At 45.5% G+C, this 27,993-nt stretch overlaps 1 protein-coding gene across 17 annotated transcripts in view; it reads right to left on the reverse strand.

Annotated features, from left to right (window-relative positions):
• Positions 1 to 27,993, reverse strand: part of LOC112224679 (peripheral plasma membrane protein CASK-like) — a 219,969-nt gene that overhangs the window by 44,528 nt on the left and 147,448 nt on the right. For 10 of the 17 annotated variants that reach the window (XM_042319929.1, XM_042319934.1, XM_042319939.1 and 7 more), the window contains 6 exons: positions 27,828 to 27,950; positions 27,563 to 27,646; positions 27,347 to 27,446; positions 24,964 to 24,981; positions 21,163 to 21,284; positions 13,329 to 13,406 (listed from right to left, as the gene is read on the reverse strand). In XM_042319929.1, the coding sequence (XP_042175863.1) occupies positions 13,329 to 13,406; positions 21,163 to 21,284; positions 24,964 to 24,981; positions 27,347 to 27,446; positions 27,563 to 27,646; positions 27,828 to 27,950 (525 nt within the window). The other 7 variants (XM_042319943.1, XM_042319931.1, XM_042319930.1 and 4 more) reach the window with 3 other exon arrangements.

The raw sequence follows: 27,993 nt of genomic DNA on the forward strand, positions 1-27,993 counted from the left end.
GTCCAAGGTTGGATATTCCATGCTAGGAGATACTTCCCCCCATGTGGGGATATAGAGGTTGCCTCTGTCCAAGGTTGGATACGCCATGCTAGGAGATACTTCCCTCCATGTGGGGACATAGAGGTTGCCTCTGTCCAAGGTTGGATACGCCATGCTAGGAGATACTTCCCCCCATGTGGGGACATAGAGGTTGCCTCTGTCCAAGGTTGGATACACCATGCTAGGAGATACTTCCCTCCATCTGGGGACATAGAGGTTGCCTCTGTCCAAGGTTGGATACGCCATGCTAGGAGATACTTCCCTCCATGTGGGGACATAGAGGTTGCCTCTGTCCAAGGTTGGATACGCCATGCTAGGAGATACTTCCCTCCATGTGGGGACATAGAGGTTGCCTCTGTCCAGGGTTGGATACGCCATGCTAGGAGATACTTCCCTCCATGTGGGGACATAGAGGTTGCCTCTGTCCAGGGTTGGATACGCCATGCTAGGAGATACTTCCCTCCATGTGGGGACATAGAGGTTGCCTCTGTCCAAGGTTGGATACGCCATGCTAGGAGATACTTCCCTCCATGTGGGGACATAGAGGTTGTCTCTGTCCAAGGTTGGATACGCCATGCTAGGAGATACTTCCCTCCATGTGGGGACAGAGAGGTTGCCTCTGTCCAAGGTTGGATACGCCATGCTAGGAGATACTTCCCTCCATGTGGGGACATAGAGGTTGCCTCTGTCCAAGGTTGGATACGCCATGCTAGGAGATACTTCCCTCCATGTGGGGACATAGAGGTTGCCTCTGTCCAAGGTTGGATACGCCATGCTAGGAGATACATCCCTCCATGTGGGGACATAGAGGTTGCCTCTGTCCAAGGTTGGATACGCCATGCTAGGAAATACTTCCCTCCATGTGGGGACATAGAGGTTGCCTCTGTCCAAGGTTGGATACGCCATGCTAGGAGATACTTCCCTCCATGTGGGGACATAGAGGTTGCCTCTGTCCAAGGTTGGATACGCCATGCTAGGAGATACTTCCCTCCATGTGGGGACATAGAGGTTGCCTCTGTCCAAGGTTGGATACGCCATGCTAGGAGATACTTCCCTCCATGTGGGGACATAGAGGTTGTCTCTGTCCAAGGTTGGATACGCCATGCTAGGAGATACTTCCCTCCATGTGGGGACAGAGAGGTTGGATACACCATGCTAGGAGATACTTCCCTCCATGTGGGGACATAGAGGTTGTCTCTGTCCAAGGTTGGATACGCCATGCTAGGAGATACTTCCCTCCATGTTTGGCAAGAGAAAACGTATCTTGTGATGTGGACGAAGTGTTGTGGCCAAACCCAGACCGGAGAAGAGGCCGGAGAAGAGATGAAACGTAGCTTAGCACTGGTGACTGCCCCCCCTCCCAATTCCTGGACTGCCCTCCCGGGACCACACACACAATTGTGTTCTTTACTGTATTCTAAAGAATATGCTTTTGGTTTACATATGTTTATGGTTTTGTGGTATGCTACTCTATACAACAGTAATGTTTGGCCTAATAAATATTTTCTGTTTCTACATTGCATTGGTGTTTACAGTGTACTTGTTACCCCTCTCAGCAGATGACTTTCACTGTAGAACATTGTATTGAAATGTAGATATAAGCCTATGAAAGACCAAAGAGCTTTAGATTTAGAACAACCGTGTTTACATGGTGTATCCAAAAATGTAGTATTATGAAAGCAGTGTTTGCCATTTGATGCAAATGCTTTATTCTGACATGTGTTTATGGCATTTTGAAGGAGATGTGAGACATTTTGCATTTTGTGTGTAGAGTTTTGAAAAAAGGAGACAGTTTTGAAAACGTGTGTAAGCAGTTGGAAAAAACTGTAATATAAGGAATTTGAAATGATTTATACTTTTAAATTTACTCTTGATACTTAAGTATATTTAAAACCAAATACTTTTAGACTTTTACTCAAGTTGTATTTTACTACGTGCCATCATTGTAACAAAAATTTGTTCTTAATTGACATGTCTAGATAAATAAAGGTTAAATAAAAAAAAATAAAAAATAGGTGACTCATCGATTAAGTCATTCTATTAGTCATTTTCTATTAAAGTATTTCTACTTTTACTCAAGTATGAGAATGGGGTACTTTTTCCACTACTGCAAACTCCTAATCCAATACCATACAAACTCCTAATCCAATACCATACAAACTCCTAATCCAATACCATACAAACTCCTAATCCAATACCATACAAACTCCTAATCAACTACCATACAAACTCCTAATCCAATACCATACAAACTCATAATCCAACGCCATACAAACTCCTAATCCAACGCCATACAAACTCCTAATCCAACGCCATACAAACTCCTAATCCAAAGCCATACAAACTCATAATCCAAAGCCATACAAACTCATAATCCAAAGCCATACAAACTCATAATCCAAAGGCATACAAACTCATAATCCAACGGATACAAACTCCTAATCCAACGCCATACAAACTCATAATCCAACGCCATACAAACTCCTAATCCAACGCCATACAAACTCCAACTCCATACAAACTCCTAATAAAATTAGACCATCTTAAAAGTAAAACTATGACACAAACAGCACCATAAACAGGTTAGACTAAATCCCCTCTAGGACCAGACTGGGTCAACTGTAGCTGGTTAATTACTCAAATCCTTTAGACTTACTTCAAAGCCACATACAGAGTCCTACACTGCTCTAAATGGACTTTCCAGTGTTAATACTGGTGTGTTTTTCAGCCTACTCCCTCCCCCTCTCTTCTCAGCCTAACGTACAATTTAATTGCCCTCCACATACAATAAACCCTATAGAAACATTTCACATTTACAACAGTTGGTCTTGTTTTGACAAAGTCTATATACAGTGCCTTGCGAAAGTATTCGGCCCCCTTGAACTTTGCGACCTTTTGCCACATTTCAGGCTTCAAACATAAAGATATAAAACTGTATTTTTTTGTGAAGAATCAACAACAAGTGGGACACAATCATGAAGTGGAACGACATTTATTGGATATTTCAAACTTTTTAACAAATCAAAAACTGAAAAATTGGGCGTGCAAAATTATTCAGCCCCTTTACTTTCAGTGCAGCAAACTCTCTCCAGAAGTTTAGTGAGGATCTCTGAATGATCCAATGTTGACCTAAATGACTAATGATGATAAATACAATCCACCTGTGTGTAATCAAGTCTCCGTATAAATGCACCTGCACTGTGATAGTCTCAGAGGTCCGTTAAAAGCGCAGAGAGCATCATGAAGAACAAGGAACACACCAGGCAGGTCCGAGATACTGCTGTGAAGAAGTTTAAAGCCGGATTTGGATACAAAAAGATTTCCCAAGCTTTAAACATCCCAAGGAGCACTGTGCAAGCGATAATATTGAAATGGAAGGAGTATCAGACCACTGCAAATCTACCAAGACCTGGCCGTCCCTCTAAACTTTCAGCTCATACAAGGAGAAGACTGATCAGAGATGCAGCCAAGAGGCCCATGATCACTCTGGATGAACTGCAGAGATCTACAGCTGAGGTGGGAGACTCTGTCCATAGGACAACAATCAGTCGTATATTGCACAAATCTGGCCTTTATGGAAGAGTGGCAAGAAGAAAGCCATTTCTTAAAGATATCCATAAAAAGTGTTGTTTAAAGTTTGCCACAAGCCACCTGGGAGACACACTAAACATGTGGAAGAACGTGCTCTGGTCAGATGAAACCAAAATTGAACTTTTGGCAACAATGCAAAACGTTATGTTTGGCGTAAAAGCGACACAGCTCATCACCCTGAACACACCATCCCCACTGTCAAACATGGTGGTGGCAGCATCATGGTTTGGGCCTGCTTTTCTTTAGCAGGGACAGGGAAGATGGTTAAAATTGATGGGAAGATTTTTTTATTTTATTTTTTAAATTTTTTATTTCACCTTTATTTAACCAGGTAGGCCAGTTGAGAACAAGTTCTCATTTGCAACTGCGACCTGGCCAAGATAAAGCATAGCAGTGTGAGCAGACAACACAGAGTTACACATGGAATAAACAATTAACAAGTCAATAACACAGTAGAACACAAAGGGGGGAGTCTATATACAATATGTGCAAAAGGCATGAGGAGGTAGGCGAATAATTCGAATTTTGCAGATTAACACTGGAGTGATAAATGATCATGTACAGGTAGAGATATTGGTGTGCAAAAGAGCAAGTAAATAAATAAAAACAGTATGGGGATGAGGTAGGTGAAAATGGGTGGGCTATTTACCAATAGACTATGTACAGCAGCAGCGATCGGTTAGCTGCTCAGATAGCTGATGTTTGAAGTTGGTGAGGGAGATAAAAGTCTCCAACTTCAGCGATTTTTGCAATTCGTTCCAGTCACAGGCAGCAGAGTACTGGAACGAAAGGCGGCCAAATGAGGTGTTGGCTTTAGGGATGATCAGTGAGATACACCTGCTGGAGCGCGTGCTACGGATGGGTGTTGCCATCGTGACCAGTGAACTGAGATAAGGCGGAGCTTTACCTAGCATGGACTTGTAGATGACCTGGAGCCAGTGGGTCTGGCGACGAATATGTAATGAGGGCCAGCCGACTAGAGCAAACAGGTCGCAGTGGTGGGTGGTATAAGGTGCTTTAGTGACAAAACGGATGGCACTGTGATAGACTGCATCCAGTTTGCTGAGTAGAGTGTTGGAAGCCATTTTGTAGATGACATCGCCGAAGTCGAGGATCGGAAGGATAGTCAGTTTTACTAGGGTAAGCTTGGCGGCGTGAGTGAAGGAGGCTTTGTTGCGAAATAGAAAGCCGACTCTTGATTTGATTTTCGATTGGAGATGTTTGATATGAGTCTGGAAGGAGAGTTTGCAGTCTAGCCAGACACCTAGGTACTTATAGATGTCCACATATTCAAGGTCGGAACCATCCAGGGTGGTGATGCTAGTCGGGCATGCGGGTGCAGGCAGCGATCGGTTGAAAAGCATGCATTTGGTTTTACTAGCGTTTAAGAGCAGTTGGAGGCCACGGAAGGAGTGTTGTATGGCATTGAAGCTTGTTTGGAGGTTAGATAGCACAGTGTCCAATGATGGGCCGAAAGTATATAGAATGGTGTCGTCTGCGTAGAGGTGGATCAGGGAATCGCCCGCAGCAAGAGCAACGTCATTGATATATACAGAGAAAAGAGTCGGCCCGAGAATTGAACCCTGTGGCACCCCCATAGAGACTGCCAGAGGACCGGACAGCATGCCCTCCGATTTGACACACTGAACTCTGTCTGCAAAGTAATTGGTGAACCAGGCAAGGCAGTCATCCGAAAACCGAGGCTACTGAGTCTGCCGATAAGAATATGGTGATTGACAGAGTCGAAAGCCTTGGCAAGGTCAATGAAGACGGCTGCACAGTACTGTCTTTTATCGATGGCAGTTATGATATCGTTTAGTACCTTGAGTGTTGCTGAGGTGCACCCGTGACCGGCTCGGAAACCAGATTGCACAGCGGAGAAGGTACGGTGGGATTCGAGATGGTCAGTGACCTGTTTGTTGACTTGGCTTTCGAAGACCTTAGATAGGCAGGGCAGGATGGATATAGGTCTGTAACAGTTTGGGTCCAGGGTGTCTCCCCCTTTGAAGAGGGGGATGACTGCGGCAGCTTTCCAATCCTTGGGGATCTCAGACGATATGAAAGAGAGGTTGAACAGGCTGGTAATAGGGGTTGCGACAATGGCGGCGGAAAGTTTCAGAAATAGGGGGTCCAGATTGTCAAGCCCAGCTGATTTGTACGGGTCCAGGTTTTGCAGCTCTTTCAGAACATCTGCTATCTGGATTTGGGTAAAGGAGAACCTGGAGAGGCTTGGGCGAGGAGCTGCCGGGGGCAGAGCTGTTGGCCGAGGTTGGAGTAGCCAGGCGGAAGGCATGGCCAGCCGTTGAGAAATGCTTATTGAAGTTTTCGATAATCATGGATTTATCGGTGGTGACCGTGTTACCTAGCCTCAGTGCAGTGGGCAGCTGGGAGGAGGTGCTCTTGTTCTCCATGGACTTCACAGTGTCCCAGAACTTTTTGGAGTTGGAGCTACATGATGCAAACTTCTGCCTGAAGAAGCTGGCCTTAGCTTTCCTGACTGACTGCGTGTATTGGTTCCGGACTTCCCTGAACAGTTGCATATCCCGGGGACTATTCGATGCTATTGCAGTCCGCCACAGGATGTTTTTGTGCTGGTCGAGGGCAGTCAGGTCTGGGGTGAACCAAGGACTGTATCTGTTCTTAGTTCTGCATTTTTTTGAACGGAGCATGCTTATCTAAAATGGTGAGGAAGTTACTTTTAAAGAATGACCAGGCATCCTCAACTGACGGGATGAGGTCAATGTCCTTCCAGGATACCCGGGCCAGGTCGATTAGAAAGGCCTGCTCACAGAAGTGTTTTAGGGAGCGTTTGACAGTGATGAGGGGTGGTCGTTTGACTGCGGCTCCGTAGCGGATACAGGCAATGAGGCAGTGATCGCTGAGATCCTGGTTGAAGACAGCGGAGGTGTATTTGGAGGGCCAGTTGGTCAGGATGACGTCTATGAGGGTGCCCTTGTTTACAGAGTTAGGGTTGTACCTGGTGGGTTCCTTGATGATTTGTGTGAGATTGAGGGCATCTAGCTTAGATTGTAGGACTGGCGGGGTGTTAAGCATATCCCAGCTTAGGTCACCTAACAGAACAAACTCTGAGGCTAGATGGGGGGCGATCAATTCACAAATGGTGTCCATGGCACAGCTGGGGGCTGAGGGGGGTCGGTAGCAGGCGGCAACAGTGAGAGACTTATTTCTGGAGAGAGTAATTTTCAAAATTAGTAGTTCGAACTGTTTGGGTATGGACCTGGAAAGTATGACATTACTTTGCAGGCTATCTCTGCAGTAGACTGCAACTCCTCCCCCTTTAGCAGTTCTATCTTGACGGAAGATGTTATAGTTGGGTATGGAAATCTCTGAATTTTGGTGGCCTTCCTGAGCCAGGATTCAGACACAGCAAGGACATCAGGGTTAGCAGAGTGTGCTAGAGCAGTGAGTAAAACAAACTTAGGGAGGAGGCTTCTGATGTTGACATGCATGAAACCAAGGCTTTTTCGATCACAGAAGTCAACAAATGAGGGTGCCTGGGGACATGCAGGGCCTGGGTTTACCTCCACATCACCCGCGGAACAGAGAAGGAGTAGTATGAGGGTGCGGCTAAAGGCTATCAAAACTGGTCGCCTAGAGCGTTGGGGACAGAGAATAAGAGGAGCAGGTTTCTGGGCATGGTAGAATATATTCAGGGCATAATGCGCAGACAGGGGTATGGTGGGGTGCGGGTACAGCGGGGGTAAGCCCAGGCACTGGGTGATGATGAGAGAGGTTGTGTCTCTGGACATGCTGGTTGTAATGGGTGAGGTCACCGCATGTGTGGGAGGTGGGACAAAGGAGTTATCAGGGGTATGAAGAGTAGAACTAGGGGCTCCATTGTGAACTAGAACAATGATAACTAACCTGAGCAACAGTATACAAGGCATATTGACATTTGAGAGAGACATACAGCGAGGCATACAGTAATCACAGGTGTTGAATTGGGAAAGCTAGCTTAAACAGTAGGTGAGACAACAGCTAATCAGCTAGCACAACAACAGCAGGTAAAATGGCGTTGACTAGGCAACGGGCCGACAGATAAAACATAAACAAGCAGAATGGAGTACCGTGATTAATGGACAGTCCAGAGTGCATCAGCTATGTAGCCAAGAGATCAGTGTCCAGGGGGCAGCGGTGGATGGGGCAGGGAAGCTGGACTGGCGAGTGTTATCCAGGTTGAAAAAAAAGAAAGATGGATGGAGCCAAATACAGGACCATTCTGGAAGAAAACCTGATGGAGGCTGCAAAAGACCTGAGACTGGGATGGAGATTTGTCTTCCAACAAGACAATGATCCAAAACATAAAGCAAAATCTACAATGGAATGGTTAAAAAATAAACATATCCAGGTGTTAGAATGGCCAAGTCAAAGTCCAGACCTGAATCCAATCGAGAATCTGTGGAAAGAACTGAAAACTGCTGTTCACAAATGCTCTCCATCCAACCTCACTGAGCTCGAGCTGTTTTGCAAGGAGGAATGGGAAAAAATTTCAGTCTCTCGATGTGCAAAACTGATAGAGACATACCCCAAGCGACTTACAGCTGTAATCGCAGCAAAAGGTGGCGCTACAAAGTATTAACTTAAGGGGGCTGAATAATTTTGCACACCCAATTTTTCAGTTTTTGATTTGTTAAAAAAGTTTGAAATATCCAATAAATGTCGTTCCACTTCATGATTGTGTCCCACTTGTTGTTGATTCTTCACAAAAAATACAGTTTTATAGCTTTATGTTTGAGGCCTGAAATGTGGCAAAAGGTCGTAAAGTTCAAGGGGGCCGAATACTTTCGCAAGGCACTGTACATACTAACAATACATACTACCTTTTCTCTGGTAACCCATCCCTCCCTCCGTCTAACCCCCTCCCTCCCTCCCTCCCTCCCTCCCTCCCTCCCTCCCTCCCTCCCTCCCTCCCTCCCTCCCTCCCTCCCCCTCCCTCCCTCCCTCCCTCCCTCCCTCCCCCTCCCTCCCATCCCTCCCTCCCTCCATCTAACCCATCCTTCCCTCCCTCCCTCCTCCGTCTAACCCATCCCTCCCTCCCTCCCATCCCCTCCCTCCCTCCCTCCGTCCCCATCCTCCCTCCCTCCCTCCCTCCCTCCCTCCCTCCATCTAACCCATCCCTCCCTCCCTCCCCCCGTCTAACCCATCCCTCCCTCCCTCCCTCCGTCCCTCCCTCCGTCCCCATCCCTCCCTCCCTCCCTCCTCCGTCTAACCCATCCTTCCCTCCCTCCCTCCCCCGTCTAACCCATACCCATCCCTCCCTCCCTCCGTCTAACCCATCCCTCCCTCCCTCCCCCGTCTAACCCATACCCATCCCTCCCTCCCCGTCCCCATACCCATCCCTCCCTCCCTCCCCCGTCCCATACCCATCCCTCCCTCCCTCCCTCCCCCTCCCTCCGTCTAACCCATCCCTCCCTCCCTCCCCCTCCCCCTCCCTCCGTCTAACCCATCCTTCCCTCCCTCCCTCCCTCCTCCGTCTAACCCATACCCATCCTTCCCTCCCTCCCTCCCCCTAACCCATACCCATCCCTCCCCCTCCCCCCCCGTCTAACCCATACCCATCCCTCCCTCCCCCCCCGTCTAACCCATACCCATCCCTCCCCTCCCCCGTCTAACCCATACCCATCCCATCCCCCGTCTAACCCATACCCATCCCTCCCTCCCTCCCCCCCGTCTAACCCATACCCATCCCTCCCTCCATCTAACCCATCCCTCCCTCCCTCCTCCCTCCGTCTAACCCATCCCTCCCTCCCTCCTCCGTCTAACCCATACCATCCCTCCCTCCTCCGTCTAACCCATACCCATCTCTCCCTCCCTCCCTCCGTCTGACCTATCTCTCCCTCCCTCCCTCCGTCTAACCCATCCCTCCCTCCCTCCTCCGTGTAACCCATCCCTCACTCCCTCCCCCGTCTAACCCATACCCATCTCTCCCTCTCTCCCTCCTCCGTCTAACCCATCCCTCCGTCTAACCCATACCCATCTCTCCCTCCTCCGTCTAACCCATACCCCCCCCGCTCTCTCCTGGTTCATTCATTGAGAGTGTGTGAATTCAGCAAGCTAGAGGCAAACACTATGTACCAGTGTATGTGAAGCCTGTTTGGTACTAATGGTGCATAAAGGAAGCCAAAACGGTCCAACACTACAGCCTAGGCAACAAATATCTGGAAATATGCTGTGTGTGTGTGTGTGTGTGTGTGTCTTATGTATGTGTGTGTGTGTGTGTGTGTGAGAGAGAGTGAGTCTGTCTTGCCAGTGTGTGTGAGAGAGTGAGTCTGTCTTGCCAGTGTGTGTGAGAGACAGTGAGTCTGTCTTGCCAGTGTGTGTGAGAGACAGTGAGTCTGTCTTGCCAGTGTGTGTGAGAGAGAGCGAGTCTGTCTTGCCAGTGTGTGTGTGAGAGAGTGAGTCTGTCTTGCCAGTGTGTGTGTGTGTGTGTGTGTGTGTGTTTGTGAATGTGTGTGTGTGTGAGTGTGTATGAGTGTGTATGAGTGTGTGTGTGTGTGAGTGTGCGTGTGTGCATATGTGAGTGTGTGTGTGTGTGTGTGTGTGTGTGTGAGAGAGAGTGTGTGTGTGAGTGTGTGTGTGTCTGAGTGTGTAGCTCAGGAATGATCCAACAGACTGTGGATTATCTTCACTAACAGTGGGAAACAAAACCCAACAGATTCTGTATGTTTGAAGAAAAGACTGTATGTTTGTAGAAAAGATTTGATCGCAGGCTGCATTCCATTACAAAACAGTTGTCCCTTCTGCTCTTGTCCACCTCTCTTTCAGGGGGAAACCTTTTGGAATGGAACACAGCCTCAGTGTTTAACAGTCTAGTAGATCAAAACTGTCCGGATCCAATGGCCACCTTCTATATTTACTACCTCTTCATCTTGTTCATTAAAAAATAATAATCGGCTGACCTACTCTAGAACCAGTTCTACTATAGAACCAGTCCTACTATAAGACCAGTTCTACTATAGAACCAGTCCTACTATAAGACCAGTCCTACTATAAGACCAGTCCTACTATAGAACCAGTCCTACTACAGAACCAGTCCTACTACAGAACCAGTCCTACTATAAGACCAGTCCTACTATAGAACCAGTCCTACTATAAGACCAGTCCTACTATAAGACCAGTCCTACTATAGAACCAGTCCTACTACAGAACCAGTCCTACTACAGAACCAGTCCTACTATAGGACCAGTCCTACTACAGAACCAGTCCTACTACAGAACCAGTCCTACTACAGGACCAGTCCTACTATAAGACCAGTCCTCTACAGAACCAGTCCTACTATAGGACCTGTCCCCTAGAATCTTATCCTAGATCAGAATCATACTCTTCTAAACTCTTCTTTCAGCAAACTGAACATGTGTAAATATTTGTATGAACATAACAAGATTCAACAACTGAAACATAAACTGAACAAGTTCCACAGACACGTGACTAACAGAAATGGAATAATGTGTCCCTAAACAAATGGGGGGTCAAAATCAAAAGTAACAGTCACTATCTGGTGTAGCCACTAGCTGCATTAAGTACTGCAGTGCATCTCCTCCTCATGAACTGCACCAGAGTTGCCAGTTATTGCTGTGAGATGTTACCCCACTCTTCCACCAAGCCACCTGCAAGTTCCCGGACATTTCTTGGGGGAATGGCCCTAGCCCTCACCCTCTGATCCAACAGGTCCCAGATGTGCTCAATGGGATTGAGATCCGGGCTCTTCGCTGGCCATGGCAGAACACTGACATTCCTGTCTTGCAGGAAATGACGCACAGAATGAGCAGTATGGCTGGTGGTATTGTCATGCTGGAGGGTCATGTCAGGATGAGCCTGCAGGAAGGGTACCACATGAGGGAGGAGGATGTCTTCCCTGTAACGCACAGCGTTGAAATTGCCTGCAATGACAGCAAGCTCACTCTGATGATGCTGTGACACACTGCCCCAGACCATGATGGACCCTCAACCTCCAAATCGATCCCGCGCCAGAGTACAGGCCTCAGTGTAACGCTGATTCCTTCAACGATAAAAGCGAATCCGATCATCACCCCCGGTCCTGTCTGGTCGAGCAATTGTGGGTTTGTGCTCATAGGCGTCGATGTTGCCGGTGATGTCTGATAAGGACCTGCCTTACAACAGGTCTACAAGCCCTCAGTCCAACCTCTCTCAGCCTATTGCAGACAGTCTGAGCACTGATGGAGGGATTGTGCATTCCTGGTGTAACAAGGGGAGTTGTTGTTGCCATCCTGTACCTGTCCCGCAGGTGTGATGTCCGGATGTACCAATCCCGTGCAGGTGTTTTTACACGTGGTCTGACACTGTGAGGATGATCAGCTATCCGTCCTGTCTCCCTGTAGTGCAGTTTTAGGCCTCTCACGGTACGGACATTGTAATTTATTGCCCTGGCCACATCAGCAGTCCTCATGCCTCCTTGCAGCATGCTAAGGCACGTTCATGCAGATGAGCAGGGCATCTTTCTTTTGGTGTTTTTCAGAGTCAGTGGAAAGACCTCTTTAGGTGTCCTACGTTTTCATAACTATGACCTTAATTGACTACGGTCTGTAAGCTGTTAGTGTCTTAACGACCGTTCCACAGGTGCATGTTCATTAATTGTTTATGGTTCATTGAACAAGCATTGGAAACAGTGTTCAAACCCTTTACAATGAAGATCTGTGAAGTTATTTGGATTTTTTTTAACAAATTATCTTTGAAAAGACAGGGTCCTATCTTTTTTGCTGAGTGTATATTATAATAATACACGATATTGAACAGAGACTTCTGTCCAACTTTAAGTCACGCGTGCTTATATTGTTGCATGACCCCAGTGGGAATTGAACCCACAATCCTCAGCGTTGTGAGATCCATGCTCAACCAACTGAGCTACACAATTACACCCTTCTGTACACCTCCACTTCACCACTTCACCTCCACCGTGCTTTACTGGGGTGTAGCTCTCACATCACACCACGTTACAGTTATATCCTAATGTAAAGCTGGCTGGGGCTGTCATAAGACATGTCCCAGTAGGACAGCCGTGCATGTGTCCTTATGTAGTGGAGGTGGTTGATGAGTAACCTTGCCTGAAACCTGAAGATTCATGTTTAGCTCCCAGAGCCTAACGGCTGGCCTTTAGCTCAGAAAGCTAACATGGTATTGAGTTTTGTGTTGTGGACAACCCAGGTTTGTTACCTAGCTGGTGACACATAGCTGTGAGGTTGTTGTTATTAGTGAGGAAAAAACTAAAGAGGTTAGAGGAGAGGAGGTTCAACTCCTTCAAACACTGACCTCAGGCCAGCTTGACCCAATGTTAAACAAGCAGCAGAAAGCCGAAGTAGATAACAGCAGTGAAGAGTTAGATTCCTTATTCCACACAGTGGGCACCAGTTTTGACTTCTTCTGATCAGAGCCACATAGGGCTGTGGTCAAACATAGTGCACTACATGAGAAATAGGGTGCTGTTTGTGAAGTGAACCTAATGAATAGTAGAGAGATGTGTTAATGGCTAGAGCCATGTTGATTAAGCAGGAGTGTGTGGTCAGGGAATTATGAAGCAGCGTGCGGTGATCCACAGTTGATCACGTCATCAATCATCATGAATAATATCTTATACACAAGCATGGTGACAAGCACATAACACAATATTGTATCAATGTGTGTGTATGTGTGTGTGAGTGTGTGTGTGTGCACGCGCTCACCTCCTTGGCCCTCTGTACAGTATTGCTGGGGGGGTTTCTGATCTGGGGAGATGACTTTGTGTTGATTTTGTCGTAAAGCTGAAACAACACGACACACAAAACATCATAAACCAACAAAATCAGGTTGAATAATACATGTTGGAAAATATATTATAATTTCTGATGCAGACTGAAAGCAGAGCAACACTTTGGTTCTGTTTGCAACGAACCAGCTGACAATACAGGATGAACAGTTGAGGTTGTGCGTTTGTTTTTATGTGTGTGTCTTTGTGTGTGCATGCACTGCGAGCATGAATCGCTGTGTCCAGTGGAGGCTGGTGAGGGGAGGACGGCTCATAATAATGGCTGGTACAGAGCAAATGGAATGGCATTAAACATATGTGTTTGATGTATTTGATACCGTTCCACTGATTCTAGCCATCACCACGAGCCCATCGTCCCCAATTAAGGTGCCACCAAACTCCTGTGGTACAGAAAATGTACACACAGTGAGAAGTCTAACCAGGACAAGCAGAAATGACTGATTCGAAGGTCACAATGCCGAGAGGAGGGAAACAGAGCTCAGTCAAAAAGGCAGCCATTAAATAAAATGACTCTTACGATACAAGAACTAATTCATGATTTTCATAGGGATTTGGGTTGAATAATGTAATAATTCTGGACTTCAAAGGAGAGCAGTTGACATCATGAGAGAGCAAGTACACTGGCATAACCCCCTCCCCCCCACACACACACACACATAGACAACACTGCTCTTTCAAAATAGGTATTTCGCCATAGCCCCTAGACCTACATGTATGCCTTGTGTCCTCCCATTGACCAGAGAGACAAGGCAGGCAGACAGTACTATCACGAGATGATTACCACTGGTCTCACCCACGAGATGAGGCAACAATAACAAACATGAAAACAATTAAGCTGATAACAGTTAGTTCATGTGTCTTTCTACATTTGACATTTGAGTCATTTAGCAGATGCTCTTACCCAGAGCAACTTACAGGAGCAATTGCGGTTAAGTGCCTTGCTCAAGGGCACGTCGACAGATTTTGAACCTAGCAACCTTTTCGGTTACTGGCCCAACGCACTTACCCACTAGGCTACCTGCATCCTCATTCACCTATCACTTAGAAGTCTTAACTACAGATCTGCTTGGAACGGCACTGTTTATGGAGACATGCACATCCTGTGGCTCTCCCCCTGTCAACTTATTTGTAATGAGCAAATATGTGTGTTACTTGAAACGTAAACACTAACACACAGTGATATTCAGATACTGGATTAGCTGTGTCATTGTTAAGCTCCTTTAAAGGGGTTATTTTATGGGAAAACAAGGAGAGTATTTATGAATGTTTGAGATGTCTGTGGTGCCTGCATTAGCAGTGGGAGATAGAATCAACCATGTTTAGACAGATGTCTGTGTGTTGTGTGTGATAGTGGGGAGTGTACTGAGCAGTAGAGAAAGTTCAGAGTTCAGATGCTCTGTCTCTCTGCTCCTACTGTTCCTTACCTTAGAAACACACACACACACACACACACACACACACACACACACACACACACACACACACACACACACTTATGAGTGAGTGTAGGTTTTATGAAGGGAAGTCTCAGCAGCGAAGAGGATATGTTGCTTTTCGATCAACTATGGTCCACATATTATTCATCTGTGTCCCAGCTCATTCTTTCACCATGATGCTGTTGCTTGCCGTCTGTGAAGTGCTCTGTTATTAAACATTTCTTATAAAACACACTGTTCATTTACTGTAGGAGGACCAGAGCTGTGTTTGAATACCAATACTAACATACATACATTTTTTTTATTTTATTTGATTTATTTAACCAGGCAAGTCAGTTATGCACAAATTCTTATTTTCAATGACAGCCTAGGAACAGTGGGTTAACTGCCTGTTCAGGGACAGAACAACAGATTTGTACCTTGTCAGCTCAGGGGTTTGAACCTGCAACCTTCCGGTTACTAGTCCAACGCTCTAACCACAAGGCTACCCTGCCGCCCGAGTATACAGTACCAATCAAACGTTTGGACACACCTGCTCATTCCAGGGTATTTCTTTATTTTTTTAAACTATTTTCTAAATTGTAGAATAATAGTGAAGACATCAAAACTATGAAATAACACATGTGGAATCATGTAATAACCAAAAAAAGTGTTTAACAAATCAAAATAAATTTCATATTTGAGATTCTTCAAAGTAGCCATTTTTTGTTATTACACTGGGTGTTAAGGAAAGTGTTACCAAAACAATTGTAACTGCTTTCCAGTATGGCTCAGTTGCTAGTGCACGTCGCTTGCAAAGCAAAGGGTTGTAGGTTCATTTCCCGCTGGGGCCACTCATATGTCAAACGCATGACTGTAAGTCGCATTGGTAAAAGCATCTGCTGAATGGTATGTAATTATCATATGAAGTGAATATATATATATATATACACAGTCACTGTAACATCACTGTTATGTCTGAAGTCACAGTGAAAACAACCAATCATCAGAGCCTTACTCCATCCCATTTGAGTCATTTAGCAGACACTCTAATCCAGAGTGATTTACATGAGCAATTGGGGTAAAGTGCCTTGCTCAAGGGCACATGAACAGTGTTTCACCTTGTCATCTCTGGGATTTGAACCAGCGACCTTTCGATTACTGGCCCAACACTCACTTTCACCTTCAAGTTAAAACACACAGGGTACGCTAACTGTCGAGCTAATACACCACTGATACTCATACACATACACACACAAGCAACAAGATCGACTCACCAACCAGATCCCAAGCAGTAGCCACACACCCTAACCCAGAAGAGAATAGACACAATAAGCGCTAAACTAGCTTAGCATCCAGACTTCAGTAGGCTACTGTTACAGTACGTCCATTCCGTGCCGAGTGGATCTGTAGTTTCCCTGAGCCTCTCTGTGTCTGAGTGGAGAGGATGGTAACGTCAGCCCTACAGATGTACTCACAGATAGCCTACTGCAGGAGTCTGGAGCCTGGAGAAAAGGCAGTGAAAGGGACTAAGGCCTGACAATAGCACCCATTGTTCTCTCTCTCTCTTTTCAGGCTGGGTCTCTCTCTATGTCGCTCTCCTTCTTTCTGTGGCTTTCAGAGCAGCAATGTGGAGGTTTTTCTCTCTTTTCAGTTGAAAGAGTCTGTGGTTGCTCTATATTTCTCTCTTTTCAGTGATGGAGTCTGGCTCGCTCTTCTCTCAATTTTGTAGTGATGGAGTTTGGCTCGCTCTTCTCTCAATTTTCAGTGCAGGAGTGTGGTCTCGCTCTCTCTATATCGCTCTCTCTTCAGCTGGGTCTGGGTTTTGAATGGACATCTGCAGCAACAGGTTCCTAGTGAAAGGCCTTCCCAGGGAGAGTGTCTCTTTCTACTTCTCATCTTGCACCCATTCAGCCCCTGGGGCAAGGTCTGAAAGCAATAGCCTCCTCCTCAACTCCTTCCTCCTTCACCCTTCCTAACGCCCTCCTCCTCCCTAACTCCCTAACTCCCTTCTTAACCCCCCCTTCCTCCTCCCAAACTCCCTCCTCCCTAACCACTTCCTCCTCCCTAACTCCCTCCTCCCTAACCTCTTCCTCCTCCCTAACACCTTCCTCCTCACTGACTCCTTCCTCCTCCCTAACCTCTTCCTCCTCCCTAACTCCTTCCCCCTCCCTAACTCCTCCCTCCTCCCTAACCTCTTCCTCCTCACTGACTCCTTCCTCCTCCCCCACTCCTCCATTCTCCATCAACCCTTTTATAACACTATTTGGTAATTCCGTCTCCCAACCCCCTCCAGACTCCCCATCCTTAGATTTAAGATATTGTTGCCGTAGCTCTCAAGGCTTAACGCTAACTCATAAAGAACCAAATAAACCAGCCCACAGGGTCAACAGAGGTCTGGATGTACGTCGTTATATGTTTCAGCTTAAAACAACTGCCTTAATGAAGGCATGACACAAACTGTTCTGTGTGTCAGCTTGTTATCGTTCGCCAGACAACTTACCTAGATAAGGGTTTGTGTTATGTCTGTGTTGCAGTAAATCAGCTGCCATAAGCTGACGTTAACTGTTGTATGTTGGTCTTGTGATAAAAGGTTTCAAGTGTTCCCAAGACCCTGACAGGATTAAGATAATTTTCTAGAGTCAACAGGCCTCAAGTGAACTTTAAACACTTTAGTAGCATCCAGTTCCTTCAAGCCAGCTAGCTTTCAGTACACACACACACACACACACACACACACACACACACACACACACACACACACACACACACACACACACACACACACACACACACACACACACACACACACACACACACACACACACACACCACACACCACACACACACCATGTTTCTCCCAGCCAGATAGCTTCTCTACTAATGTGGCATGAAATCATGAGGAGCGCAGCCTGGCTTCCCTGGCAGTGTGTGTGTTATGGCAGTGAACGACTGGTTCCCTCTAGAGCAGAGAGATTTGGTGTTTGGCTGGCTGCTATGAGTTCTGGTTGACAGACAAAACACAGAAAACACTGTCAAAGGAGTGGGACAGAGAGTGAGACAGAGAGAGAGAGAAAAAAAAATAAAGAGAGAGAGAGACAAAGTACTGGATAGTGAGAGATTGAAATGGAGAGAGCGAGAGGAGAGGCAGGGGAACAGACGATATGTTATTAGAATATGTATGATTGTTAGAGGAGAGACTGTATGATTGTTACAGGAGGAGATACTATATGATTGTTAGAGGAGGAGAGACTGTATGATTGTTACAGGAGGAGATACTATATGATTGTTAGAGGAGGAGATACTGTATGATTGTTAGAGGAGGAGATACTGTATGATTGTTAGAGGAGGAGAGACTGTATGATTGTTAGAGGAGAGACTATATGATTGTTAGAGGAGGAGAGACTGTATGATTGTTAGAGGAGAGACTATATGATTGTTAGAGGAGGAGAGACGGTATGATTGTTAGAGGAGGAGAGACTGTATGATTGTTAGAGGAGGAGAGACTGTATGATTGTTAGAGGAGGAGATACTATATGATTGTTAGAGGAGATACTGTATGATTGTTAGAGGAGGAGATACTGTATGATTGTTAGAGGAGGAGATACTGTATGATTGTTAGAGGAGGAGATACTATATGATTGTTAGAGGAGATACTGTATGATTGTTAGAGGAGGAGAGACTGTTTGATTGTTAGTGGAGGAGATACTGTATGATTGTTAGTGGAGGAGAGACTGTATGATTGTTAGAGGAGAGACTATATGATTGTTAGAGGAGGAGAGACTGTATGATTGTTAGAGGAGAGACTATATGATTGTTAGAGGAGGAGAGACGGTATGATTGTTAGAGGAGGAGAGACTGTATGATTGTTAGAGGAGAGACTATATGATTGTTAGAGGAGGAGAGACGGTATGATTGTTAGAGGAGGAGAGACTGTATGATTGTTAGAGGAGGAGAGACTGTATGATTGTTAGAGGAGAGACTATATGATTGTTAGAGGAGGAGAGACTGTATGATTGTTAGAGGAGGAGAGACTGTATGATTGTTAGAGGAGATACTGTATGATTGTTAGAGGAGATACTGTATGATTGTTAGAGGAGGAGATACTATATGATTGTTAGAGGAGATACTGTATGATTGTTAGAGGAGATACTGTATGATTGTTAGAGGAGGAGATACTGTATGATTGTTAGAGGAGATACTATATGATTGTTAGAGGACAGACTGTATGATTGTTAGAGAGAGAGAGCAAGAGAGGGAGAGAGAGCAAGAGAGGGAGAGAGAGAGAGAAACAGAGGGAGACAGAGAGAGAGAGAGAGAGAGAGAGAGAAACAGAGGGAGACAGAGAGAGAGAGAGACAGAGAGAGAGAAACAGAGGGAGACAGAGAGAGAGAGAGACAGAGAGAGAGAAAAAAAAATAAAGAGAGAGACAAAGTACTGGATAGTGAGAGATTGAAATGGAGAGAGCGAGAGGAGAGGCAGGGGAACAGACGATATGTTTTTAGAATATGTATGATTGTTAGAGGAGAGACTGTATGATTGTTAGAGGAGATACTATATGATTGTTAGAGGAGGAGAGACTGTATGATTGTTAGAGGAGGAGAGACTGTATGATTGTTAGAGGAGAGACTGTATGATTGTTAGAGGAGAGACTATGATTGTTAGAGGAGGAGAGACTGTATGATTGTTAGAGGAGGAGAGACTGTATGATTGTTAGAGGAGGAGAGACTGTATGATTGTTAGAGGAGGAGAGACTGTATGATTGTTAGAGGAGGAGAGACTATATGATTGTTAGAGGAGGAGAGACTGTATGATTGTTAGAGGAGAGACTGTATGATTGTTAGAGGAGAGACTATGATTGTTAGAGGAGGAGAGACTGTATGATTGTTAGAGGAGGAGAGACTGTATGATTGTTAGAGGAGGAGAGATTGTATGATTGTTAGAGGAGGAGATACTGTATGATTGTTAGAGGAGGAGAGACTGTATGATTGTTAGAGGAGGAGAGACTATATGATTGTTAGAGGAGGAGAGACTGTATGATTGTTAGAGGAGAGACTGTATGATTGTTAGAGGAGAGACTATGATTGTTAGAGGAGGAGAGACTGTATGATTGTTAGAGGAGAGACTCTATGATTGTTAGAGGAGGAGAGACTGTATGATTGTTAGAGGAGGAGATACTGTATGATTGTTAGAGGAGAGACTGTATGATTGTTAGAGGAGGAGAGACTGTATGATTGTTAGAGGAGGAGATACTGTATGATTGTTAGAGGAGGAGAGACTGTATGATTGTTAGAGGAGGAGAGACTGTATGATTGTTAGAGGAGGAGAGACTGTATGATTGTTAGAGGAGGAGAGACTGTATGATTGTTAGAGGAGGAGAGACTGTATGATTGTTAGAGGAGGAGAGATTGTATGATTGTTAGAGGAGAGACTCTATGATTGTTAGAGGAGGAGAGACTGTATGATTGTTAGAGGAGGAGAGACTGTATGATTGTTAGAGGAGAGACTCTATGATTGTTAGAGGAGGAGAGACTGTATGATTGTTAGAGGAGGAGAGACTGTATGATTGTTAGAGAGAGAGACTGTATGATTGTTAGAGGAGGAGATACTGTATGATTGTTAGAGGAGGAGAGACTGTATGATTGTTAGAGAGAGAGCAAGAGAGGGAGAGAGAGAGACATACAGAGAGAGAGAAACAGAGGGAGAGAAAAAAAATAAAGAGAGAGAGACAAAGTACTGGATAGTGAGAGATTGAAATGGAGAGAGCGAGAGGAGAGGCAGGGGAACAGACGATATGTTATTAGAATATGTATGATTGTTAGAGGAGAGACTGTATGATTGTTAGAGGAGATACTATATGATTGTTAGAGGAGGAGATACTGTATGATTGTTAGAGGAGGAGAGACTGTATGATTGTTAGAGGACAGACTGTATGATTGTTAGAGAGAGAGAGAGACAGTAAACTATCTACTGTTTTCTACTGACTTCGATTTTAGTGACCTGACTAGCATTTCTTGTCTTAGTATGTGTGAGTGGTGTAGGTGAACCTTTATTTAACTAGGCAAGTCAGTTAAGAACAAATTCTTATTGTCAATGACAGCCTGGGAACAGTGGGTTAACTGCCTGTTCAGGAGCAGAATGATAGATTTGTACCTTGTCAGCTCGGGGGTTTGAACTTGCAACCTTCCGGTTACTAGTACAACACTCTAACCACTAGGCTACCCTGCAGTCCGCTCATGTAGAATGCGTATACTGTATGTGTGTGTGTTGTGTAGGTGTTTGAGGTCCTCTCAAGTAGCATCTGTATACTGTGTGTGTGTGTGTGTATCCACTCACGTCTAGTAGTGTGTGTAGATGCTCATCTTGAAAGACACTGTGTAGGAAGTCTATATCTTTCTCACTGCAGTCTGTCAACGCATGGATCTCCTCCAGGCTGTCCAGCACCTGAGACACAGCCCCTGTACAGACACACACAGACACAGACACACAGACACACACACACACACACACACACACACACACACACACACACACACACACACACACACACACACACACACACACACACACACACACACATCAGTCAGTTACACAACAGTAGCACAAAAGAGAATACAATGAATATGATAAAGCTAAAGGGACAAATAATAATAATAACAATAAAACAACAAATGCACAAATCACAAAGCAGACATACTGTAGGCAGGATCTCAGAGTTGGCTGCTGGAGAACTATCTCAGAGTTGACTGCTAGAGAACTATCTCAGAGTTGACTGCTGGAGAACTATCTCAGAGTTGACTGCTGGAGAACTATCTCAGAGTTGACTGCTAGAGAACCATCTCAGAGTTGACTGCTAGAGAACTCTCTCAGAGTTGACTGCTGGAGAACTCTCTCAGAGTTGACTGCTGGAGAACTCATCTCAGAGTTGACTGCTAGAGAACTCTCTCAGAGTTGACTGCTGGAGAACTATCTAGAGCTGCTGACTGCCAGAGAACTATCTAAGCGTTGACTGCTAGAGAACTATCTCAGAGTTGACTGCTAGAGAACTATCTCAGAGTTGACTGCTGGAAAACTATCTCAGAGTTGACTGCTGGAGAACTATCTCAGAGTTGACTGCTGGAGAACTATCTCAGAGTTGACTGCTAGAGAACTATCTAAGAGTTGACTGCTAGAGAACTATCTCGGAGATGACTGCTAGAGAACTATCTCAGAGTTGACTGCTAGAGAACTATCTCAGAGTTGACTGCTAGAGAACCATCTCAGAGTTGACTGCTAGAGAACCATCTCAGAGTTGACTGCTGGAGAACTCTCTCAGAGTTGACTGCTGGAGAACTATCTCAGAGTTGACTGCTAGAGAACTATCTCAGAGTTGACTGCTGGAGAACCATCTCAGAGTTGACTGCTAGAGAACTATCTCAGAGTTGACTGCTAGAGAACCATCTCAGAGTTGACTGCTAGAGAACTCTCTCAGAGTTGACTGCTGGAGAACTCTCTCAGAGTTGACTGCTGGAGAACTATCTAAGCGTTGACTGCCAGAGAACTATCTAAGCGTTGACTGCTAGAGAACTATCTCAGAGTTGACTGCTAGAGAACTATCTCAGAGTTGACTGCTGGAAAACTATCTCAGAGTTGACTGCTGGAGAACTATCTCAGAGTTGACTGCTGGAGAACTATCTCAGAGTTGACTGCTAGAGAACCATCTCAGAGTTGACTGCTAGAGAACCATCTCAGAGTTGACTGCTAGAGAACTATCTCAGAGTTGACTGCTAGAGAACTATCTCAGAGTTGACTGCTAGAGAACCATCTCAGAGTTGACTGCTAGAGAACCATCTCAGAGTTGACTGCTGGAGAACTCTCTCAGAGTTGACTGCCAGAGAACTATCTAAGCGTTGACTGCCAGAGGACTATCTCAGAGTTGACTGCTAGAGAACTATCTCAGAGTTGACTGCTAGAGAACTATCTCAGAGTTGACTGCTAGAGAACCCTCTCAGAGTTGACTGCTAAAGAACTATCTCCAAGTTGACTGGTAGAGAACTAAGAGTTGACTGCTAGAGAACTATCTCAGAGCTGACTGCTAGAGAACTATCTAAGAGTTGACTGCTAGAGAACTATCTCAGAGTTGACTGCTAGAAACCTATCTAAGAGTTGACTGCTAGAGAACTATCTCAGAGTTGACTGCTAGAGAACTATCTCCAAGTTGACTGCTAGAGAGCTATCTCCAAGTTGACTGCTAGAGAGCTATCTCCAAGTTGACTGCTAGAGAACTATCTCAGAGTTGACTGCTAGAGAACTATCTCAGAGTTGACTGCTGGAGAACTATCTCAGAGTTGACTGCTGGAGAACTATCTAAGCGTTGACTGCCAGAGGACTATCTCAGAGTTGACTGCTAGAGAACTATCTCAGAGTTGACTGCTGGAGAACTATCTAAGCGTTGACTGCCAGAGGACTATCTCAGAGTTCACTGCTAGAGAACTATCTCAGAGTTGACTGCTAGAGAACCCTCTCAGAGTTGACTGCTAAAGAACTATCTCCAAGTTGACTGGTAGAGAACTAAGAGTTGACTGCTAGAGAACTATCTCAGAGCTGACTGCTAGAGAACTATCTAAGAGTTGACTGCTAGAGAACTATCTCAGAGTTGACTGCTAGAAACCTATCTAAGAGTTGACTGCTAGAGAACTATCTCAGAGTTGACTGCTAGAGAACTATCTCCAAGTTGACTGCTAGAGAGCTATCTCCAAGTTGACTGCTAGAGAGCTATCTCCAAGTTGACTGCTAGAGAACTATCTCAGAGTTGACTGCTAGAGAACTATCTCAGAGTTGACTGCTAGAGAACTATCTCAGAGTTGACTGCTGGAGGACTATCTCAGAGTTGACTGCTAGAGAACCATCTCAGAGTTGACTGCTGAAGAACTATCTCAGAGTTGACTGCTAGAGAACTATCTCAGAGTTGACTGCTGGAGAACTCTCTCAGAGTTGACTGCTGGAGAACTATCTCAGAGTTGACTGCTGGAGAACTATCTCAGAGTTGACTGCTAGAGAACTATCTCAGAGTTGACTGCTGGAGAACTATCTCAGAGTTGACTGCTGGATAACCATCTCAGAGTTGACTGCTACAGAACCATCTCAGACATGACTGCTAGAGAACCTTCTCAGAGTTGACTGCTGGAGAACTATCTCAGACTTGACTGTTAAAGAACTATCTCAGAGTTGACTGATGGAGAACTATCTCAGAATTGACTGCTGGAGAACCATCTCAGAGTTGACTGCAAGAGAACTATCTCAGAGTTGACTGCTAGAGAACCATCTCAGAGTTGACTGCTAGAGAACCATCTCAGAGTTGACTGCTAGAGAACTATCACCAAGTTGACTGCTAGAGAACTATCTCAGAGTTGACTGCTAGAGAACTATCTCAGAGTTGACTGCTAGAGAACTATCTCAGAGTTGACTGCTAGAGAACCATCTCAGAGTTGACTGCTAAAGAACTATCTCCAAGTTGACTGGTAGAGAACTACGAGTTGACTGCTGGAGAACTATCTCAGAGTTGACTGCTAGATATCCATCTCAGAGTTGACTGCTGGAGAACTATCTCAGAGTTGACTGCTAGAGAACTCTCAGAGTTGACTGCTGGAGAATTATCTCAGTTGACTGCTGGAAAACTATCTCAGAGTTGACTGCCAGAGAACTCTCTAAGAGTTGACTGCCAGAGAACTATCTCAGAGTTGACTGCTAGAGAACTATCTCAGACTTGACTGCTAAAGAACTATCTCCAAGTTGACTGGTAGAGAACTAAGAGTTGACTGCTAGAGAACTATCTCAGAGTTGACTGCTAGAGAACTATCTAAGAGTTGACTGCTAGAGAACTATCTCAAAGTTGACTGCTAGAAACCTATCTAAGAGTTGACTGCTAGAGAACTATCTAAGAGTTGACTACTAGAGAACTATCTAAGAGTTGACTGCTAGAGAACTATCTCGGAGATGACTGCTAGAGAACTATCTCAGAGTTGACTGCTAGAGAACTATCTAAGAGTTGACTGCTAGAGAACTATCTCAGAGTTTACTGCTAGAGAACTAGGGACAACACAGACAGTTAGAGAACAGACACACAGAGCAGTATATACCTAGAGGAGGGATACCTACGTTCTGCTACTAGTAGTCCTATCACCATGGCAGCATTAACACAAACAACACAATCACATTACAGATTACATGTCATTCTCATATAGGGACTACATTACACTACATGGAAACAAAAATGGTAAATAAGAACTGGAATCGTGGCTGAAACATTTACTGAAACATTCCCTGAAAACATTCTCTGAAAACATCCCCGGAAAACATTCCCTGAAAACATTATCTGAAACATTATCTGAAAACATTCCCTGAAACATTCACTGAAAACATTCCCTGAAACATTCTCTGAAAAAACATCCCATTCCCTGAAACATTCTGTGAAAACATTCCCCCTGAAAACATTATTCCCTGAAAACATTCTCTGAAAACATCCCCGGAAAACATTCCCTGAAAACATTATCTGAAACATTATCTGAAAACATTCCCTGAAACATTCACTGAAAACATTCCCTGAAACATTCTCTGAAACATTCTCTGAAAACATTTACTGAAAACATTCCCTGAGACATTCACTGAAAACATTCCCTGAAACATTCACTGAAAACATTCCCTGAAATATTAATTGAAAACATTCCCTGAAAACATTCCCTGAAACATTCACTGAAAACATTCCCTGAAATATTAATTGAAAACGTTCCCTGAAAACATTCCCTGAAAACTTTCCCTGACTAAACAGTGCAGACCATCCAAAGATTTCTGAGATGCTGAATTGACTTGTTAGTCCAACAAAAATAACAGCAGTACTGTGTCATTTTGCACGCCCAATTTTTCAGTTTTTGATTTGTTAAAAAAGTTTGAAATATCCAATAAATGTCGTTCCACTTCATGATTGTGTCCCACTTGTTGTTGATTCTTCACAAAAAAATACAGTTTTATATCTTTATGTTTGAAGCCTGAAATGTGGCAAAAGGTCGCAAAGTTCAAGGGGGCCGAATACTTTCGCAAGGCACTGTACATGTGGATAGAGTTATTAAAGTGACTTATGCATAGATGATAACAGAGATACTTTCTTTGTGAAAACAACACCTTGAAAAAGACAAAACCTCATAGGACACAGGACTGCCTCTTCCTTTTTTTTCTTTTTTAAAAAGTTTTTTACCTTTTTTGATCTTGGCTCATCATTGACCGTTCAACTGGCATCTGGGGTCAGCCCGCAGGCACCAGGCCCACCAGGCCCAAAGCCCCACCGCCCCCTAACCCGGACAAGCCCCTCCCCTATCCCGACGACGCTGGGCCAAATCCTCCCCTAACTCGGACTGGGCCAAACCCTCCCCTAGGATGCAAACCCTCCCCTAACCCGGAAGAGTCAGGTAAAGCCCCACCCCAAACCCTCTCCCTAACCCCGACGACCTACTATAGGACTCCCGACCACGGCCGGTTGTGGGACAGCCCGGATATGAACCCTAGAACCTAGTAATGCCTCTTAGACTGCTATGCCACTTTCGGGAGGCCCCTGGACCTTAGTTAGTTTTATTTTTTAAAAAGTTTTTTACCTTTTTGATCTTGGCTCATCATTGACCGTTCTAACCCGGACGACGCTGGGCCAAACCCTCCCTAACCCGGACGGACGCTGGGCCAAACCCTCCCTATCCCGGACGACGCTGGGCCAAACCCTCCCCTATCCCGGACGACGCTGGGCCAAACCCTCCCCTAACTCGGACGATGCTGGGCCAAACCCTCCCCTAACTCGGATGACACTGGGCCAAACCCTCCCCTAACCCGGACGATGCTGGGCCAAACCCTCCCCTAACCCAGACGACGCTAGGCCAATTGTGCGTCGTACTATAGGACTCCCGACCACGGCCGGTTGTGGGACAGCCCGGGATATGAACCCTAGAACCTTAGTAATGCCTCTTAGACTGCTATGCCACTCGGGAGGCCCCTGGACCTTAGTAACACCTCTTAGACTGCTACGCCACTCGGGAGGCTCCTAGACCTTAGTAACACCTCTTAGACGGCTACGCCACTCGGGAGGCCCCTGGACCTTAGTAACACCTCTTAGACGGCTACGCCACTCGGGAGGCCCCTGGACCTTAGTAACGCCTCTTAGACTGCTACGCCACTCGGGAGGCCCCTGGACCTCTTAGACTGCTACGCCACTTGGGAGGCCCCTGGACCTCTTAGACTGCTACGCCACTCGGGAGGCCCCTGGACCTCTTAGACTGCTACGCCACTCAGGAGGCCCCTGGACCTCTTAGACTGCTACGCCACTCGGGAGGCCCCTGGACTGCTTCTTCCTGAATGATAGTAGTGTCTCTGGATTTTCACCTCGCTGTGGTAACAGCTTTGTTGTCATGGGTGTGTCTGTGTTGATGTGTCTGTGTGTGTGTGTTGGTGTGTGTTTGTTTATGTATGTCTGTCAGTGTGTGTGTGTGTGTGTTCCTTCTACCTGAGGATGTGGGGTCTTCAGGGAAGTCAGGCATCTCCTCTGGTGGGTCTCCATAAAAGGAGTTAAACTTGTGACTGGAGACTGCTGCCAGTACGGCTCCCTGAGACACAGACAGTTAGATAAACCGTCCTCCATTTTAGCACCAAACGTTCCAAAACAATAACACTTATATTGTCATTCCAACTAGAAAATGAAAGTAGAATTTGTGGAGCTAACCTTGAGCTTTCTCCTGGCGTTGAACTTCCTCAGCTGTTCCACCGTCTCTAGCAGGTGGATCTTATAGGCATAACGGTCTCTCTCCTGATCAACACACACACGCACGCACGCACGCACACACACACACACACACACACTTTACTAGCCTATCACTAGCCCAATAAATCATTGTGTGTGTGTCTACATTGATCCAGGGGTGGTTGAAGAAAGTGTGTTTTTGTGTGTGTGTGTGTATATATGTGTATATATATATATGTGTGTGTACCTTGAGCCAGGGGTGGTTGAGTGCCTCGTAGACAGTGATTCTCTCTGCAGGATCTAGCATGAGCATGCGTCTCACCAGGTCCTTAGCACTCTCTGAGATATGTCCCCAATGCCTGGGGTTCAGCTGGAGACACACACACACACACACACACACACACACACACACA

Source organism: Oncorhynchus tshawytscha, linkage group LG03, assembly GCF_018296145.1.
Source record: "Oncorhynchus tshawytscha isolate Ot180627B linkage group LG03, Otsh_v2.0, whole genome shotgun sequence".
Lineage (NCBI taxonomy): Eukaryota > Metazoa > Chordata > Actinopteri > Salmoniformes > Salmonidae > Oncorhynchus > Oncorhynchus tshawytscha.